Genomic DNA, 21,137 nt, shown 5'->3' with positions numbered 1-21,137 from the left:
ATATATATATATATATATATATATATATATATATATATATATATACACACACACACACACACACACATATATATATATATATATATATATACACATACATATATATATATACTATGTATATACACACATACTATATATATAGTTTGTAATATATATATAAGTCTATAGACGATCTGCAGCAGATCACCTTGACCATGTCCACATGCCTAAATGCATTAAATATATATGTATATATGTGTTCATATATATATGTGTGTATATATATATATATATATAAACACATATATACATATACATATACATATACACACACACACACACACACACACACACACACACACACACACACACACACACACACACACACACACACACACACACACATATATATATATATATATATATATATATATATATATATATATATATATATATATATATATACACACACAAACATGTATATATGAGCAATATCACACTCGTAGCTGTGCAATATGGCTGTATATCGCCACTGGTGGGAGGCGTACGTTTAGTGTCCCCACCTGTGCTGATATACAGCCATATTGCACGGCTACAAGTGTGATATGGCATTTATACAGCAGTTTGATGGCAAAATTGTGTATATGAAAACAAAATCAAACATGGAGAGTCTCAAAAACCCTTTTGTATGAGGAACTACTTTCTTCCGCGTTGAATTCAACGGAGTAATACAATTGAATTGGGCGGAGTAATACACAAAGGGTAAAGAGGCTGTACGTGTGCTGATATTACTTAAATATATCATGGCTATCAGCCAATCATATATATATATATATATATATATATATATATATATATATATATATATATATATATATATATATATATATATATATATACACATAATTTTGTATTAAAACAGTAAATTATACTTCTAAACAAACATATTTTTGTTGTTTTCTAAAGATTTAACAAATACTTTTTGCATGGTACTGCTGTGACTTTTTAGACAAGCAATATGATAATTCCAGGGTTCTGTACATGATATCACCACCATGCTATTTATGGAAAATAATTGATTTAATCACCAGATTTTACCAACAGAAATGTGGTTGGAACTGAAACGGTGTGAGAAAACAGCTGTAAAGGCTCCTCCAGCACCACGACTGGAGAATCTGATGAAAGAAATAAAACACACAGGAGGGGTTTCAGCTCTTCATCTCCTCCTCCAATGACAGCACTAATTCATTCTGATGACCCACTTCTGGACCCGCACTGATGAGACCGGGCCCGTTCCGACGTTACACATCAAATTTGCACAAATTGCCCTGCTTGTGTTTGAATATCGGGCTCATTTTTAACACAGGTATTTCCCACAGGCTCAGACCACAGACGCACTCCTGCAGGATCTCTCCGTTTCTGGAGGACTTTAAACATGAATGAGCGATGCACGACACCAAACACACGGCTTGCAATAAAAATGAGCAGGTTTCACACTATTTGAGGGTGTGCATTTGAGGGTTTTAATTTTTGGGTGAGCTTTCCTTTCAGCCGGTTCAGTTGAAGACAGAATTATTAGCCCCCCTGAATTATTCGCCCTCCTGTATATTTTTCTGTACAATTTCTGTTTAACAGAGAGCAGATTTCTTCAACACATTTAAATTCATAATACCTTTAATAACTGATTTCTAATAACGGATTTCTTTTCTCTACTTTGCCATGATGACAGCACATAATATTAGACTTGATAGTCATCAGGATACTAGTGTTCAGCTTAAAGTGACATGTAAAGGCTTCACTAGGGTAATTAGGGTAAAGTTAGGGTAATTAGGCAAGTCATTGTATAACAGTGGTTTGATCTGGAGACAATCCAACACTAATATTGCTGAAGGGGCGAATAATATTGACCTTAAAATGGCTTTAAAACAATTAAAAACTGCTTTTATTCTAGCCGAAATAAAACTTATTCCAGAAGAAAAAAAATTAGAGGACATACTGCGAAAAATTCCTGAATCTGTTCAACAAGTTTGGTAATATTTAGAAAAAGGAAGGAAATCACAAAAGGGAAAACAATTCTGACTTGATCTGTATGATCCAATTAGAGAGGGAATAAGCGAGAGAAAGAGTTCTGCTTACTGGTTCACCTGAGCCACGTTCACATCTGCTCATGAATTATTCATCGTGTTAATACTAGCGACACTAAAAGCAAACAGCCCGAACCGTCCTCACGTTATTTTTGGTCTCGTTGTCTGACAGTGTGCATCACTCTTGTCAGTTCACACTGGACGCCTCGCTTTGAGCTGTTTCAGGATGAACATGAGCCAGACAGGCGTATTGGTCCCACTTTATATTAAGTGGCTTTAACTAATATGTACTTACACAGGAATTAATCGTTTGTTACAATGTACTTATTGTGTAAATACATGTATTTACTGTGTACTTATGCTTGATTAAATACATGTAGGTAATTAACTTCTGTAATTACATTTGTAAGTACACTGTTGACCATCCCTTACACCTTAACCCACCCTTAAACCTACCCATACCACCAAACTTGTCTATAACTCAACCTCCCAACTCAAAAGCACCACAAGTATTCTCAAATACATTATAAACACAGTAAGTACATTGCATTTATTTTTTTGATGTAAGTACATATTAGTTAAGGCCACTTAATATAAAGTGGGACCGGCGTATTTAACAGTTGCCAACGCTAGTCAATCAGCTTCACAATCTTCCTATTTGACCTCTTTTACATGATGTAAGATCAGTCTTTGGTGTCTCCAGAATGCGTCTATTAACTTTCAGCTCAAAATGTCTATCAGATCAAGTTAGTAAAACAACAGAAAACGAAGCATTCATTGAGATTGTTCCATCAGATTTAGATTGGATTCAGCTGTTATGACATTGTCCAATGAAATGCAGTCAGAAGTGCAAATAACCGGTGTATAAACAGTATAAGATGTTTAAAATAAATTTATGGGCACACAATAATAAGAAGAAGAAGAAGAAGAAGAAGAAGAAGAAGAAGAAGACAACGCAATAAGGCACAAGACCTGTTTGGCGTAATTTGTTGCTATAGAAAATGCGTCTTGATTTCAGAATTTGTAGATATTTAGACTAGAAACAAGACCAAAACTCTAAGTTAGAAAGGTTTTTTTTTTGCAGTGTTATTTTAAGCAGGTTTGTGTTTTGGTTGAAAAGAGACGCCTCATTTTTGGCCCACAAAAACCCTTTCCACCTTTATAAAAGTATAATCTGCTAACTAGATTCACAGCTGTTTTCCAGCACAAAGAGTATCAGCATCAACACTACAGTACTGAAGTTAAAGACGTCACATCCAGGTGCTGGAAAAACCTGATTGCTGACATCAATAAACATATCCATTCATATCTGTGCCTTTATTTTTAGATGGGATGAAAGAATAAACATAAACACAAATGAATGCACTAAAAGGTTGTGTGCTAATTGTGCCCAAGAGCAACATTTATTCAGTCATTTTCCTTTAGCTGAGTCCCTTATTTATCAGGGGTCGCCACAGCGGAAAGAACCGCCAACTATTTCAGCATATGTTTTTACACAGCGGATGACCTTCCAGCCAAAACCCAGAAACACCCATACACACTTATTCACACACACACACACACACACACACACACACACACACACACACACACACACACACACACACACACACACACACACACACACACACACACACACACACACACACACCAACACTACAGTCAATTTAGTTCATCAATTCTATTGCACGTTTGTTTCTTTATTAATTAATTTTATTAAATGTATATCCGTTTATTTATTTATTTATTTAACTTATATACAATTATCTATTTATTTATTTAATTGTTTATTTATTTATTTAACTTATATACAATTATCTATTTATTTATTTATTTGTTTATTTATTTATTTAACTTATATACAATTATCTATTTATTTATTTATTTATTTATTTATTTAACTTATATACAATTATCTATTTATTTATTTATTTATTTGTTTATTTATTTATCTTATATACAATTATCTATTTATTTATTTATTTATTTGTTTATTTATTTATTTAACTTACATACAATTATCTATTTATTTATTTATTTAACTTATATAAAATTATCTATTTATTTATTTGTTTATTTATTTATTTAACTTATATACAATTATCTATTTATTTATTTATTTAACTTATATATTATCTATCTATTTATTTATTTATTTGTTTATTTATTTATTTAACTTATATACAATGATCTATTTATTTATTTATTTAACCTATATACAGTTATCTATTTATTTATTTGTTTGTTTATTTATTTATTTAACTTATATACAATTATCTATTTATTTATTTATTTATTTGTTTATTTATTTATTTCACTTATTTACAATTATCTATTTATTTTTTTATTTAACCTATATACAGTTATCTATTTATTTATTTGTTTGTTTATTTATTTATTTAACTTACATACAATTATCTATTTATTTATTTATTTATTTAACTTATATACAATTATCTATTTATTTTTTTATTTTTTTATTTAACTTATATACAATTATTTATTTAACTTATATACAATTATCTATTTATTTTTTTATTTTTTTATTTAACTTATATACAATTATTTATTTAACTTATATACAATTATTTATTTAACTTATATACAATTATTTATTTAATTATTTATTTATTTATTTAACTAGCATACAATTATTGATTATGTATTTATTTAACTTATATACAATTATTTATTTATGTAACTTATATACATTTATTTGTTTATTTTTATATATATTTATTTATTTAACTTAACAATTATTTATTTATGTATTCATTTAACTTATACACATTTATTTATTTATTTATTTATATTCATTTAGTTTTAAAGTGTATGTGTTTATTTTTTAATATATATTTATTTACTTATGTATTTATTTATTTGTTTATTTATTTGTTTGTTTGTTTGTTTTTTGTCTTTTTCATTCATCCATTTATTTATTTATTTGTTTGTTTGTTTGTTTGTTTGTTTGTTTATTTATTAATATATTTATAAATTTATTTATTCATTCAAATATTTATTTATTTATTTAAATTATATTTTAAATATATAAATATTTTTTTGTTTTATAAAATGATCTGATTATTTATAGTGATGCATATGCATGTACAAATTCCTTTGTAAAAACTTTCAGAATATACTGTATGACAAAACAAAAATAGGCGTGTAGTTTAGTTTATGCAAGGCTTCTTAAGTAGAGAATAATAGCCTACAGCAAGAGGAAAACATTGGTTTGGAGAAAATGGCTTTTAAAAATAAGTTATAATTGAAATCTACAAAAACAAATCGATAAAAGTGGATGTTTTATTTCCATTAGGCTGAAAAAGCACTTTATGATGAGGCAATAAAAGCTCATAATTGACAGGAGCATGATGGGTGTGTGTTGGCAGTGTTTTACCTGGTTTGTGCACTACTTCATGCTGGATGACAACTCAGTGGAGATTATTTAGTAGAATGAAAGGTGTGTGTGCAGTGTGTGTGTGACTGATACTCCACCACACACTCAACACATTGCGCAACTTATGGGGTATTCAACACTCTCAGACTTTCACTGAATAAAAGTGCATTTCCATAACCTATATTTCAAAGAAAAACAGGCAGAATACATCAATCCATCCATTTACATACTTATACAGTACACACACTTTTTATTTATTTATTTATTTATTTATTTATTTATTTATTTATTTATTTATTTATTTATTTATTTATTTATTTGTTAGTTTGTTTGTTTTCTGTCTATTTTGTATCTATCCATGCATCCAATTACACATCTATTACCATTTATTACATGTATTCTTTCTATATTTATTTACATCCAATCATTCATCAATCATTTGTCTGTCCATCTATTATTCATTCAATCATTCATTCATTCATGAGTTTGTTTGTTTGTTTGTTTGTTTGTTTGTTTGTTTGTTTGTTTGTTTGTTTGTTTGTTTGTTTTTATCTATCCTTTACTATCTATTTGTTTTTTGTTTGCTTTTATCTATCATTTATTTATTTATTTTCTGTCAATATTTATTTATCCGTGCATTCACTTATACATCAATTACCATTTATTAATTTTTTTTTTCTTTCTCTCTTTCTTTATTTTCTTCCACCCATTTATTTTTTTTTATTTATTATCAACTTTTATCTATTATTCTATTTATTCTTTCTTTCTTTCTCCATCCATTTATTAATTTAATTTAATTAATTCATTTAATGTATTTGTTTGTTTGTTTTTGTCGATACATCAATAATTTTTTCTTTTATCTATTTAATTCCATCTATCCATTCATTTATCCATTTATTTATTTATTATATCCATTATTTATGTATTCACACATTAATTCATAATAAATTAATCAATCAATCAATTTTTTATGATCTACTTTTATCTAGTCATCAATTATTTATTTATTTATTTATTTTATTTATTTATTTATTTGTTTATTTGTTTATATCCAATCTATCATCCACCCATTCTAGGCTCATTCTACTGTATGACGTATGGAGTTGTTTAATAATGGCCAAAGCTTTACATTAAGTACAGGGTTTATTACAGCTGAAAGCCAGAAATGTCAGCGTGTGTTTCTGCAGCGAGTATTGATCAGATGTCAGACGTGCGTAGGCATTTCTCTCACTCTGTTTACTGACTCATGTAAGCCGACGTGACAGTCTCTGATTAATAATATTTCCACTGACCCACAGATATGCAAATACAGTATGTCCTTTGCAGAAAACAGAGCCATACTTTAAGCTCCGGTCGCTCCCTGAGATCCAGACATCGTGAAAATAACTAATAAGTGCTGCACTGTAATACTGTAAAATTTACGAATATAAATAATCGAATATTTGGCAGAAAAGACATGTGTTTCTTGATGTTTCTGCTGTGTTTGTTTCAGCACACAGTTATGTCTGTGTTCTCTAAAAATCACGAAGCGACTGTCTTCTCACGAGCTAAACTCCAGCCATAATTCAGGATTATGATTAGTTTCTTATGGCTCGCTGATTTTGGTTTCTGTATTTTATGGACTGAGGGTCGTGAAAACTTTATTGTCTCCAGGAATAATATGATTACACACCTCTGGAGAGTTCTCCAGCAGTAATGTGACAGTGACGTACGACTGATACTGCAGCGTGATATTGGACTGTCGGAGAGATTCGCTCCAACTTTCTGCAATAAAGCTTGACCATTTGCCTTGATGCATACAGCAGGATTATCATCAACAAGAACAACTGTAATCACAGATAACACACTCTAAAAATGCTAATTCTTTCATATATGGACAAACCCCATTTGTTCGGTTTACAATTAATCAAGATGATTGAGAAGCAAAGCGCTTCAAGAATTGAGCCTGAGGCACACCATTACTTAATGTTAACTGGTACCAACTGGGTTTCCTGAAGCTCTGTCGGGTTATCGTAAATTTAATTTAAAGCCCAATTTCACACTATAAATAATTTAAGTTATTTAAACACAAACTGAATGAAATATGGACAAACAAAATGTGTTGGGTTTACAATTAATCAAGTTGACTGAGAAGAAAAGTGGTCCAATAACTGAGCCCTGAGGCACACCATTTACTTAGTGTTAATTGGTACCAATTGTGCACTTGATGCACCAATTACTTAATGTTGAGTTCTTGTAAATTCAATTTAAGACCCAATTTTACACTGTTAAACACTGCTGGGTTATGTCAACCCAATCAAGTTAAAATATGGATTAACCATATTTGTTGGGTTTACAATTATCAAGTTAATTGAGAGGAAAAGTGGTCCAAGAACTGAGACACTCCATAACTTGATGTTAAATGGTACCAATTGTGTACTTGATATGGCAATAACTTGATGTTGGATACATGCAAATTCAATTAAAAGACCAATTATACACTGTAAATTTTACACTGCAAACACAAACAGGATGACATATGGACAAACAATATTTGTTGGGTTTACAATTATCCAAGTAGATGGTGAAGAGAAGTGGTCCGAGAACTGAGCCCTGAGGTACTCCATTTCTTGATGTTAATTGGTATCAATTAGGCGCTTGATGTGGCAATAGCTTGATGTTGGGTTATCATAAATACAATTCAATGCCGAATTTATACTGTAAATCATTTCTGGGTTATTTATACATAAATTGTGAAATACGGATAAACAATATTTGTTAGGTTTACCATTAACTTGATGTTGGGTTCTCGTCGATTCTTTATAATGCCCAATTTTACACTGTAAAATGTAATGCAATTCAAATATAATCAGTTAAATAGACTTGAGCATCTATTTGGTTGTTAAAGCATTAAAAGAGACGAAAGACCATGTAAACACAGACCCCATCATTAGCAGCAGGCTGGCGCAGAAATTCCGCTGTAAATACTGGGGTCAAATTAACTTCCATATTTTAAAGACAAGGCATGGAAAAATATAACTGAATGCAATGCTTCTTGTTTGGTCTGAGATCCACTTTATATTGTTTCATAGCCAGGGAGTGAAGATCAAATGAAGATTTAAAAAAATCAGATCTTATACAAGGCGATTCTGTATGGGATGACAATTAACCAGAAGCCCTGGGGCTGGCTGAGTGAAATTTAAAAGGCTTGTGTGCATATACTCCATTGGGTACTTGATGTGTCAATTACTTGATGATGTAGGTTCTCGTAGATTCAATTTAATGCCCAAATTTACAATGTAAAAAACTGCTGGGTCACTGCACTATAAATTTGATAAAATATGGACAAAGCATACTTGTTGGGTTTATAATTAATCAAGTTAACAGAAAAGAGAAGTGGTCCAAGAACTGAGCCCTGAGGCACTCCATTACTCAGTGTTAATTGGTACTGATTGTGTACTTGATGTGGAATATACTTGACGTTGGGTTATCGTAAAATCAATTTAAAGTCCAATTTTACAATGTACATTCAATTTAAGTTATTTAAACAAAAACTGGATGAGATATGGACAAACCATATTTTGGGGGTTTACAATTATCCAAGTAAAGAAGAAGAGTGGTCCAAAAACTGAGCCCTGAGGCACACCATTACTTAATGTGAACTGGTAACAGTTGTGTACTTGATTTGACAATAATTTGATGTTGGGTTCTTGCAAATTCAAAGAGACTAATTTTAAACACTAAGTTTTTCAAAGATATATAGGATGAAATATGAACAAACAATATTTGTTAGGTTTACAATTATCCAAGTAGATGGAGAAGAGAAGTGGTCCGAGAACTGAGCCCTGAGGTACTCAATTACCTAATGTTAATTGGGGTTGTGTATTTCATGTGTCAATAACTTGAAGTTTTGTTCTCATAAATTCAATGAAAAAACATTTTTGCACTCTAAATAATTTCAGGGTTATTTAAACTCAAATTGGATGAAATAGGGACTAACAATATTTGTTAAATTTGCAATTAACCAAGTAGATGGAGAAGAGAAGGGGTCCATGTACTGAGCCCTGAGGCACTGCATTGCTTGATGTTAATACTAATTGTGTACTTGATGGGTGCCAATTACTTGTTGTTGGGTTCTAATTTTATTTCCAATTCCAAACTGTAAAAAATGGCTGGGTTATTTCAAAACGTACAGGATGAAATGTGGACAAATCATATTTGTTGGGTTTACAATTAACAAAGTAGATGAAAAAAGTGGCCCAGGAACTGAGCACTAAGGTACTCCATTACCTAATGTTAATTGGTACCAGTTGTGTATTTCATGTGGCAATAGCTTGATGATGGATTCTCATAAATTCAATTAATTAATTAAGCCCAGGTTTACACTGTAAATATTTCCTGGTTTATTTAAATACAACTTGAATGAAATATGGACATACATTATTTGTTAGGTTTACAATAAACCAAGATGAAGAAGAGAAGTGTTAAAAGAACTGAGCCTGAGGCACTCCATTACTTGATGTTAATACCAATTGTGTACTTGATGCATCGATTACTTGATGTTGTGTTCTAGTAGAATTAATTTAATGCCTGATTTTACACTGTAAAACATTGCTGGGTTATGTTAACCCAAATTGGTTAAAATATTGGCAAACCATAATTGTTGGGTTTACAATTAATCAAGTTGATTGAGAAGAAAATTGTTCCAATAACTGAACCCTGAGGCGCTCCATTACTTAATGTTCATGAGCACCAGTTGTGTACTTGATGCTCCAATTACTGGATGTTGGGTTCTTGTAAATTCAATTTAATGGCCAATTTTACACTGTAAACAAATAAATAAACAAACAAACAAACAAACAAACAAATAAATAAATGAATAAATAAATAAATTGCTGGGTTATTTCAACACATATTGGGTAAAATATGGTATGTAAAAATATCAGGCTTATATCTTTATCTCTAAATTTATCTCTAAATGTAAATTTTGTAACTTTATTTGACTTTATTTTAATTTCACAGGACCTTTAACTTATGTATGGAATAATGTATGTGTCTTTTAAGTGTTGTGGGACCTCGGGAGGACTAGCAATGCCTCAGAGCACAGCTAATGGGGATCCAAATAAACTCAGATTCCTTTCCTTTCATTTTTAATGTCAGTAAATGAGTGGGTTTCCCCGCGGTACGGCTCAGCTGTAATGTGGTATAAGCGGCAGCACAGATCTGCAGGCTGATGTGATTCTGCACAGCGTCTGCGGTTCCTACAAGCTGTCTTTCTTCTTGACTGACCTTTTCACGCTGCTGCCTGCGCCACTTTATTTATTTATGATTTGTGCGGAAGGCAAAAGGCTGTCAGGCGGGCTGTTATCGTGCGGTCATCACTGGAGTGTCTGGGCGGTTAGCTGGATCCAGAAACTGGGCCAGTCTGATTAATGTCAGCCGACGTTCAGACATCACAACAAAGAGCCTCTCCACCAGCGAAGGAAAGCGAGATAATGCAGAAAGAAGAAGTATACACATGCCATCGCCTGTTTTGTTAAGTTTTGAGTCCGAAAGCAGGGAATAATTACTCCCGGAGGGGAAATCAACACATTATTTGCATATTTCTGACACACACTGTGAAGCACAAAGGACAGGAAAGTTTCTGTGAGAGTGATTTCTGTCAAGCGTTTGATCTGAATCCTCTGCCAGGTGTGAATCCGGAAAATAAGACGTGCTTTGTAAATGTAGATCAAATCCATTTTACGCTGCGCTTTCTACAAACCAGACACAAAGAGCTACGCTTACTCGTGGAAACCACAATGCTGCTGGTTTCTCTTATATACTCTATTATATACAGCTGAAGACAGCTTATTTATTTGGAGTTTTTCACAGTATTTCCTCTAATATTTTCCTTATTTATTTTATTTGGGCTAGAATAAAAGCAGTTTTTAATTGTTTTGAAGCCATTTTAAGGTTAATATTATTCGCCCCTTCAGCAATATTAGTGTTGGATTGTCTCCAGAACAAACCACTGTTATACAATGACTTGCCTAATTACCCTAACTTTACCCTAATTACCCTAGTGAAGCCTTTACATGTCACTTTAACCCTCAAAATATATTAACTTCCTGTTTACTAATTCAGCAGGGCTCTCTATGACCCCAACAAATAGTGTAATTGTAAAAAGTTATACATTTTACCCATACAAATTATATATAATTAATTATTGTCTACATCTCAGCTAATGCGGTGTTCTGAGATATTTATGTAGCTACTTTAAGGGCGGCATGGTGGCTCAGCGGTCAGCACTGTGGCCTTAAAGCAAGAAGGTCGCTGGTTCGAGTCCCGACTGGGTCAGTTGATGTTTCTGTGTGGAGTTTGCATGTTCTCCCCGTGTTGGTGTGGGTGCTCCGGTTTCCCACACAGTCCAAACACATGCGCTATAGGGGAATCGATGAAGTAAACTAGCCGTAATGTATGTGTGTGTGTGAATGTGAGTGTGTATGGGTGTTTTCCAGTACTAGGGTTGCAGCTGTAAGGGCATCTGCTGTGTAAAACATATGCTGGAATAGTAGGTGGTTCATTCCACTGATAAATAAGGGGCTCAGCCGAAGGAAAATAACTGAACGAGTGAATGAATGAATGTACATGTGCTGACAGAAAAATCATCATCTACACCTTCCTGTTGTATGTAAATCATAAATGTTTTATTAAAAAGTCACTTAAAAAGTGTCTACATTTATTTTAGGTCTTCTCTGGATATAGATCTAGGTGTTACATGAAAAATTCTGCCATCTGCTGGGTAATGATGAACCTACAATGTTTACAGTTAGGAAGTAAATCTTTTGTCCAGCAGAGGGCCACAGAGAGTTAATTTTTAGACAGGTTGGGGCATTTGTAAACATAATTGTAGCTCCGCCCTCTTCTAAAAGGAGCACAATCTCATTTGAATTTAAAGCGACAGTCACCAAAGCGCCACAATTAGGATCAAAGCCTAAAAGGGTGAGTTTCAGAGAGCTAGACAACATTATCTGTGTGCTATTTTTAAGGTGAAACTTCACATACACACTAGAGACATCAGAGGCGTATTTTACAGCTTGTAAAAAGGGACAGAATATAGGTCCCCTTTAAATATAAACTTTTGTAAAATCATTGTTAAAGTTCACCACACATTTATGCATTCAATAAAATCAAGTGCACTTGTTAAACACGCTTGTATTTGACGTGTTAGTGCGCAAACTACAGCAGCTCACAGTCATTTCATTGGAATAAAAATGCCGCAAAGGTTATTGTTGATTTGGCAATGTCAACGCTGGTCAATCAATACAGAAAACAAATCAATTCTGCAGCACAAAACTAAAAGCAGACACACACACACACACACACACTGAAGCAATCACAGAGCAGAGATCAGCAAAGCAAGAGATAACTTGCTCTGCATTATCCTTCACTCTCAGAAATAAAGGTGTGTGAGCTGTCACTGGGCTGGTACCTTTTCGAAAGGTACATATTTGTACTTAAAGGGTCCTTATTAATACCTCAAGGGTACATATTAGTACCTAAGTAGTACAAAAGAGTACCTCTTAAAATTTTCAGTACTAATTTATACCTTTGAGGTACCAATATATACCCTTTAAGTACACATATGTACCTTTCGAAAAGGTACCACCCCGGTAACAGCTCACGTAGATTTATTTCTGATGAATCGATGTTTTGAACCAGTTCAGAGTCAGATCTGATACTTCAAAATTTAACCAAATGATTGACGGTTGTTTACCCAAACCCAGTGCCATTTCGGCACCTTTGTAACTATGCACCAGACTGAATCTGCATATCAATTCTGGTGCCTGATTTCGATGCTCCTGGTGCTGTGACAAGGATGAATAAAGCATTAAGGGCTACATTAAACTCACACATAGGTACATGTTAGGTCACACCATCTCTAAACATTTATTCTAGACATCTTTAAGGGATACTGACACCGTTGGCAATGGTAGAAGTTTGTTCTTGCTGCTCAGGGAACGCACAAATGTAGGCAACACACGCAGTGCGGCGCAACACATCCAGTGAGCTTAATGCTTTTGCACCATGTGCTTCATACTTTGTGCCTAGATCGGTAAAATAGAGCCCAAAAATTTAACTTGATTACATTTTTTTTATAACGGGTGAAAGTTGAGTTTTAGTTTTGACATCCAAAAATTGCAGACAAAACAAATCTGATTTGATGTGCAATAATATTAACATTTTAAAATGATGGTCAATTAGATAATGTGTTTAACTTATTTAACTACACAGTAAAAAAAATGCAGAAAAATCCATCTTAAACCAGCCTAGGATGGTTGACTGGTTTCAGCTGGTTGACCAGGCTGGTTTTAGAGGGGTTTTGGCCACTTCCAGGCTGGTTTCCAGTTATTTCCAGCCTGGTTTTAGCTGGACAAGCTGGAAGATGACCAGCTAAAACCAGCTTGACCAGCCTAGCCAGACTAGGAGCCCAGCCAAAACCAGCTATGTCCAGCTTAAACCAGGATGGTCAAGCTGGTGTTAGAGGGTTTTAGCTGGTCACTTTCCAGCCTCACCAGCTGAGACCAGGCTGGAAGTGGCCAAAATCTCTCTAAAACCAGCCTGGTCAACCAGCTAAAACCAGTCAACCAGCCTAGGCTGGTTTAAGCTGAATTTTCAGCAGGGACACAATCAATTTTGCAAGTTACACACACACACACACACACACACACACACACACACACACACACACACACACACACACACTTCTGAGAGCACCTCCAAGAAAACTGAAGAAAACAGAAGCCAGAGGAAAAGCCAGCCAAACACCCGGCTTAATGCACAAACTCAGCGGTTCAAAACAACAAAACCAACAGTGCGCTTCACTTTTCATGCTGAATGTGATACACAATTGTAAGTACAAGAATAAAAATAGAGCTGTACTTACTTTGCTTGACTTTATTTTCAGGTTCTCCATGTTTCTGCAATAAATAAATAAATAAGTTACAATTAATAACCGTGAATAATTAATAATATTCATGGGATAATAATTAATGGGACGTGAAGAGCTGCACATCGATGGATTTGCTCTTCAGTGTTTGGACTTTCAGCAGTGAAAATTAAACCACACTGAACTGAACTAAACTAAACTTCAACTCTGAAAACTGGACTGACACGGCTTCTGTTTACTAGAACTTCTGTGTTCAGCTGCTGCAACACAATCTGCATTGTAAAAGCGCTGGAGGAATAAATATGAATTGAATCTATTCCTGTTTATCAGTCTCCAGTGTGGGTATTTTCATCAAGTCAGACACATTAGTTAACTCACTAAACATAAACTATTAGAGTGTTAAAAGCCTGTTATTTTCTGATTCTGTTGTAAAATGCCACTGAGAAGATCTGAGGAGGGCATCAAACATGTAAACCAGGTAAAAACTGTGTCTACAAATGTGTCCACAGGATGCTGACACTGTTACTCATCCATATTTAAGGATGTCTGATGAACGAGAGGAGGGTTTTTCTTGAGGTCGGTGTGTTAAAAAGTGAGTGTGTTAAAACAGCAGAAGGTCAAGATTCGGACGCAGCTCTGGGGTTCAAGTAAAGGGCTTTTACACACACACACATACGCACACACACACTGCTGAATAAGTGAAGTTTATTCATAAACTAATTTCGAGAGGATCACGTGCTTATGATTTATCACGTCCAGTCTCGTATTTGCTAATCACTAATCTTCCAATCATATGAGCCCTAAGGCACCATAAATAGTCTAAGTTTTCAGTTCACTTTATCTTCGTTTGGAAGAAGCAGCTTCACCGTAGCTAGCTCCGTTGAAGAACCAACTCTAAACCAGCATGGACAACTAAAGCAGCAACAAGCTACAATCTTCAGGATCTTCATTTGGAAGAACGCTCTGCTCTGCTCTGCTCATCAACTACAAAAGCTACAAGTGCTTCAAGCTACAATCTACAATATACAATCTAAAAGCTTCAATCTACAAGCTAAAATATACAAGCTACAGCAACAACAACAACAACAACTACTATTGCTACCATTTCAAACAACTACAACTCCAACAATTTCATCAACAGCTTAAACAACAACACCAAAACCTTCCACTTCAAAGAGCCTCCACAACGCATCTGCTGTGTCTTCAACCTTATTTCCCAGCAAGATATAAGCCAAAACTCCAAAGCTATTGCAATAAAACGGAACCCTCACCTTCTCCTAGCAGTACACATGCTATCCATCGTTTAACAGATTGTTTGCTGGAATGTGTCCAGCAGCAGCTCCAGCCACAAACAATCTTGAATTTGATCAACAAAATGGCCGCCAGGCTTTTTGCACCTTTTGCATGGCCTGACTGAAACTCCTTAAGCCAATAGCTGTAAAGATAAGCGTCTCCATCCAATGAGCTAAAAGACTGGAGATGGTCCCGCCCTCTCTCTTGACTCTGTTGCAAAGACCTTATGAATGAATAGGCCAGACACGCTTGTAAATTTAGTTAAAAAAAAAATAAAAAATAAAAAAAAAATTTTTGAATAAATAAAAATAAAATAAAATAAATAAAAATAAAAAATAAAATTCCATTTGACATTTAACTTCTGAAAAGATTATTACCCAACCAGTAAATATTAACAAGCTATTGAAAAACATTATGCCGTCAAGCACAGAAGTCCAATTGTAATACGCTAGCGACTCATGTGTTGATTTACAAGCGTCATATAAGATTATATAGCAAGTCAGTCGGATGTGAAAACGGCAAAGAAACAAACTTCCCACTTGACTGTTATAAATACAAATTTAAACTTCACTATCACTTCACATGCTCAGTCTTCAAGGGGTACCAGTTTTCCAGGACCACCAGACTAGCCATATCCCATGTCCTCAGCTCTCCATTCATCTGTCATCCCGTTAGGAGACGAACACCCACCCCTACCATCCTTGCACATCGTATCAATGAAGTCATCGGACCATGCATTATCAAAAGCGCTTCCATTTACAGCCGCCCATGCCCTTATTAAGATGCCTCGCATGGATATAAACTAAAACAATTTTCATGTCTGCCATACTTGTATTATTTTGCAAAGATTTAATTTCTGATTCTCTTTGTTTTTTCTATTTTAGAGATCATGACTGCTGGCTCCAGAAGCTGACCCTCATCCAACCTATTACACTCCACATCCTCTTCACAAAGGATACATTCCATTTTTCACTTTATCCAATCTGTCCTAACCTGCAGTCTGCAACCTCCGAACCTGAAACCGTCGATTATCTTATTAAAAAGAAATCGACAACAACTTCATGATTGGAACTCCAAGGCTCCTCCTTTTAATATCTCGCGCATTAGCCCCATTGGTGTCGCTACTCAAAAATGTTCTGGCAAAAACGCCTTGTAGTCGACCTTTCGTCCCAACACAATTGCTCCTTTCCTAGCATTAACAGCACTATCCCATTGGACGAATATTTACTTAACTACCACGACATTGATCAAGAGATCTCTCTCATAAAGATAGCCAGTCGTAACACCTGGCTAGCCAAAGAAGACATTTCCACTACCTTTAAAATCATGCCAATCCACCCAGACTTCTGGCACCTTTTGGCATTTATTGGCGAAATCAATTCTATTTTTCGGATGCAAAAGCAGCCCAAAAAATATTTGACATGATGTCAGAAGCTTTATGCTGGATTCTGTCTAATATTTACGAAATACCATACCTCATTCACCTTCTAGACGATTTTCTTATTTCCCCCCCGTCATCTCCTCCAGCCAAACACCTAGCGATCACCCAGCAGGTTTTCGCTGATCTCGGAAGGACCCAGTACTTCAATCGAATTTCTGGGTATTAATCTAGACTCGCATAAATTCCAAGCATCCCTTCCTAAAGAGAAAATCAATCGAATAATTTCTCTATCCCAAATTTTCCTTGAAAAACAGATGTGCACACAACGAGAACTCCTACCAATTCTCGGCCATCTAAATTTCGCTATGCACATTATTCCTTTCATTTCCCACCTCCTTCAATTATCCACCACAGTTCATGGTTTAGAAGAAACAATTTTTCTCTCCAAACCCAGTCACGATGAACTTTGCTTATGGATCTCTTTCCTTAAGCAATGGAACGGCTGTTCCTTTTTCTACAGCGACTTGATTGCATCCCCTATTGACATCAACACATACACAGACGCTGCCCCTCCAATAGGTTACAGTGGCTAATATAAAGGACACTGGTTTGTCTCAACATGGCCAACCCAATTGTAATTCCATTCCAAAGACCAATGTTTTTCAGCCCTCTTCAAATTCTACCCTATCATCGCAGCAGCCATCCTGTGGGGGGACGAATGGTCTACATCTAGCATTCTCTTTCACTGCGATAACGAAGCTACAGTGCATTGCATTAACAAAGGGCGCTCCCACTCCCAATCGCTTATGCCATTTTTAAGACACCTTATCTGGATATCTGCTAAAAAACAATTTATCATGATTGCTGAACATGTACCTGGTTGCAAAAACCAAATCGCTGACTCTCTCTCTCATTTCTCTTTGCAGATATTCTGGCAACTAGCCCCGGAAGCAGACCCTCACCCAACGCCGGTCCCTCCTTATTCAGTAACGATATTTCCATAAACCACCCACTTCATAATCTTCATCAAACTTCTCTATCTCTTATCCTACAAGCAATAGCTCCCAGAACCCTCAATGCATACCTCACAGCATGGAATTCGTTCAAACAATTCCATACCATGCTAGACAACCCATTACACTCAAAATCCTTACCTCATGCATCTACACCCTCTGTAAAGGTTACATTTCCTCCCATACAGCCCGCACTTTAGATGCTATGTTCAATCTAGCATTTTTTTGGGGGGTTTCTTAAATGTTCTGAATTAACAGTTACATCCAAATTTAACCCTCTACTCCACCCCACCATCTCAGATCTAGCTTTGCAAGACAGGGAAACTATCTCTTTCCTTATCAAACAAAGCAAAACAGATTAATTCCAGAGAGGACACTCTATCCTCATTTTCAATATTCCTTCACCTACACGCCCATTCCAAACCCTCTTAGCCTAGAAAATCTCAAGAGGCTAACCCACTGGCCCCGCTTTTTACTGATGACGCTAACCGTCCAGTATCTCGATTCTGGTTTCAAAAACACCTTAAAGAAATCTTTCGCCTATCAGGTTTTTCCCAGAGCCCTTTTCCAGCCACTCATTCGGGGTTGGCGCAGCCACTACAACGGGCTCTCACACCATCAGATCCAGACCCTTGGTCGCTGGTCTTCTGAAGCTTTCAAATCTTATATACGTCTCAGTAAATACCACCTCAAGAAAGCCCAACAGGCTTTAACCAACCCCCAAGCACCTCCTCACACGGCTCCAACTCAAAAAGGTGTCTAACAGAGCCTCGACTCTCGCAAGAGTCATCCAAACCAAACTCCGCAGAAGCCCAATTGTCCACCCATGGCACCCTTACATGTTTGCCAAGGACTCCCTCAAGGGCCATTGCAGTTAGCATCTTCTGCAATCACCAATAGCTATTTACAGATGCAGACGTTTGTATCCACATGTTCTTTGCGCATTTACTGCGTTTGTACATATGTATTATATTTGTGCTTGTTCCCTTCTTCCAACTTTTCCAAATCTTTTATCCTTATAACCCTACTTTTCAGCCTCTCGTTCCTTTCTTCTCTACACTCCACTCCCAACTAATCTATTTTACACTCTACCTCTAATGATCTTGTTTCTCCTGTCTAGACTCTTCAGACACCCGAAGGGGCCCCCTTGAGCTCCAACTCTCGCAGGATTCGGCCATAGCGGCCACAGTCCTTTCTTCTTCACGATGTTACCTATTCTTTTTCCGCCTAGACTCTTTCTCCAAGCTCCAAACCCCGCAGGGGTCCGCTCAAGCTAAAACTTCTTCACTCTACTTCAACTACCTCTCTTCTCCTTATGACTCACCCTCTAGCTCTGACCCCCACAGGGGTCGCTCCGAGCCCCAATCTCTCGCAAGAGTTATCCAAATCCTCTTTCCCACTCACTGATATCTATCTCCTCCTATCCGCAATCTACCCTCAAGCTCTGACCTCCACAAAGGTCGCTCAGAGCTCCAACTCTCACAAGAGTTACTCTCTTCCACTCACTGCTACCTATCTCCCCCTATCTACACTCTACCCCCAAGCTCTGACCTCCACAGAGGTCGCTTCAAGCTCCAACTCTCGCAAGAGTTACTCTCTTCCACTCATTGCTCCTCCCAGCTACACTCTACCCTCAAGCTCAAACCTCCGCAGAGGTCACTCCTATCTACACCCTACCCTCAAGCTCAAACCTCCGCAGAGGTCACTCCTATCTACACCCTACCTTCAAGCTCAAACCTCCGCAGAGGTCGCTCCTAGCTACACTCTACCCTCAAGCTCAAACCTCCGCAGAGGTCACTCCTATCTACACTCTACCCTCAAGCTCAAACCTCCGCAGAGGTCACTCCTATCTACACCCTACCCTCAAGCTCAAACCTCCGCAGAGGTCACTCCTATCTACACCCTACCTTCAAGCTCAAACCTCCGCAGAGGTCGCTCCTATCTACACCCTACCCTCAAGCTCAAACCTCCGCAGAGGTCACTCCTATCTACACCCTACCTTCAAGCTCAAACCTCCGCAGAGGTCGCTCCTATCTACACCCTACCCTCAAGCTCTAACCTCCGCAGAAGTCACTCCTATCTACACCCTACCCTCAAGCTCTAACCTCCGCAGAGGCCGCTCTAAACTCTAACTCTCACAAAAGCTCCATCTTTCGTAAGAGCTACTCTCCTCCACTCACTGCTCCATACCTTCACTCTACTCTGGCCCCCGCAGGGGTCACTTAGAGCTCCAACTCCCTCAAGATTCACTCAAAGTTCTCTTTTCACTGCTTCAAACCACCTATTCTCCCCTTCTTCTCAACCCCGAAAACCATGACCCCCGCAGGGGTTCCTTCAAACTCTAACTCCAGCAAGAGTTATTAGAATCCTCTTTTCACCCTTATTAATCCTATCTAATTAATGCCCATGCATTTAACCTCTTTCCTTCTATTATATCCAGCAGCCGGATATAGCTCTAAATTTCCTGCCTTTTGGGGGGTTTTTTCTTCGAATACGCGGCTGCTGTCCCGAGCGATTAATTTCTGCATTTTGGGGAGTTCTGAGATCCACCGAGCTCAGGCTCCCTTCTTGCTCTGCCAACGGGAGGAAGCCCCGGGCTCGAGGAGCCCTTGAGCTCGGGGCTCTCTCCCGGGACAGCATGCCAAATAAGCTTTGTAAATCATCAGCTAAGTGTGAACTCTTGAAGTGAAGTTTATTCATAAACTAATTTCGAGAGGATCACGTGCTTATGATTTATCACGTCCAGTCTCGTATTTGCTAATCACTAATCTTCCAATCATATGAGCCCTAAGGCACCATAAATAGTCTAAGTTTTCAGTTCACTTTATCTTCGTTTGGAAGAAAACCCCCCTCCTCCCCTATTCTCCTCCTTTACCTGCAATTGGGCGGCACGGCGGTCCAGTGGTTAGCACTGTGAACCACACAGCAAGAATACTGCCGGTCCTAGTTCGATAGGACCGGTGAGTGTTTCTGTGGGGAGTTTGTATGTCCTTCCCGTGTCCGCGTGGGTTTTCCCCGGGCTCTCCGGTTTCCTCCCACCATCCAAAGACATTCAACATACTTAACAATCAAGCTTGTC

The 21,137-nt window shown here is 36.5% G+C and overlaps 1 protein-coding gene across 3 annotated transcripts in view; it reads right to left on the bottom strand.

Moving 5' to 3' along the window:
- fstl4 (follistatin-like 4) overlaps nucleotides 1-21,137 on the bottom strand; it is a 269,047-nt gene that overhangs the window by 168,216 nt on the left and 79,694 nt on the right. For all 3 annotated transcript variants that reach the window (XM_073934943.1, NM_001031843.2, XM_021468896.3), the window contains 1 exon segment: nucleotides 14,369-14,402. In XM_073934943.1, coding sequence (XP_073791044.1) covers nucleotides 14,369-14,402 — 34 coding nt within the window.

The sequence above is a fragment of the Danio rerio genome, chromosome 21 (genome assembly GCF_049306965.1).
Source record: "Danio rerio strain Tuebingen ecotype United States chromosome 21, GRCz12tu, whole genome shotgun sequence".
Taxonomy (NCBI): Eukaryota; Metazoa; Chordata; class Actinopteri; order Cypriniformes; family Danionidae; genus Danio; species Danio rerio.
The sequence above is the reverse complement of the archived record's forward strand: the minus strand, read 5'-3'. Positions and strand labels throughout refer to the sequence as shown.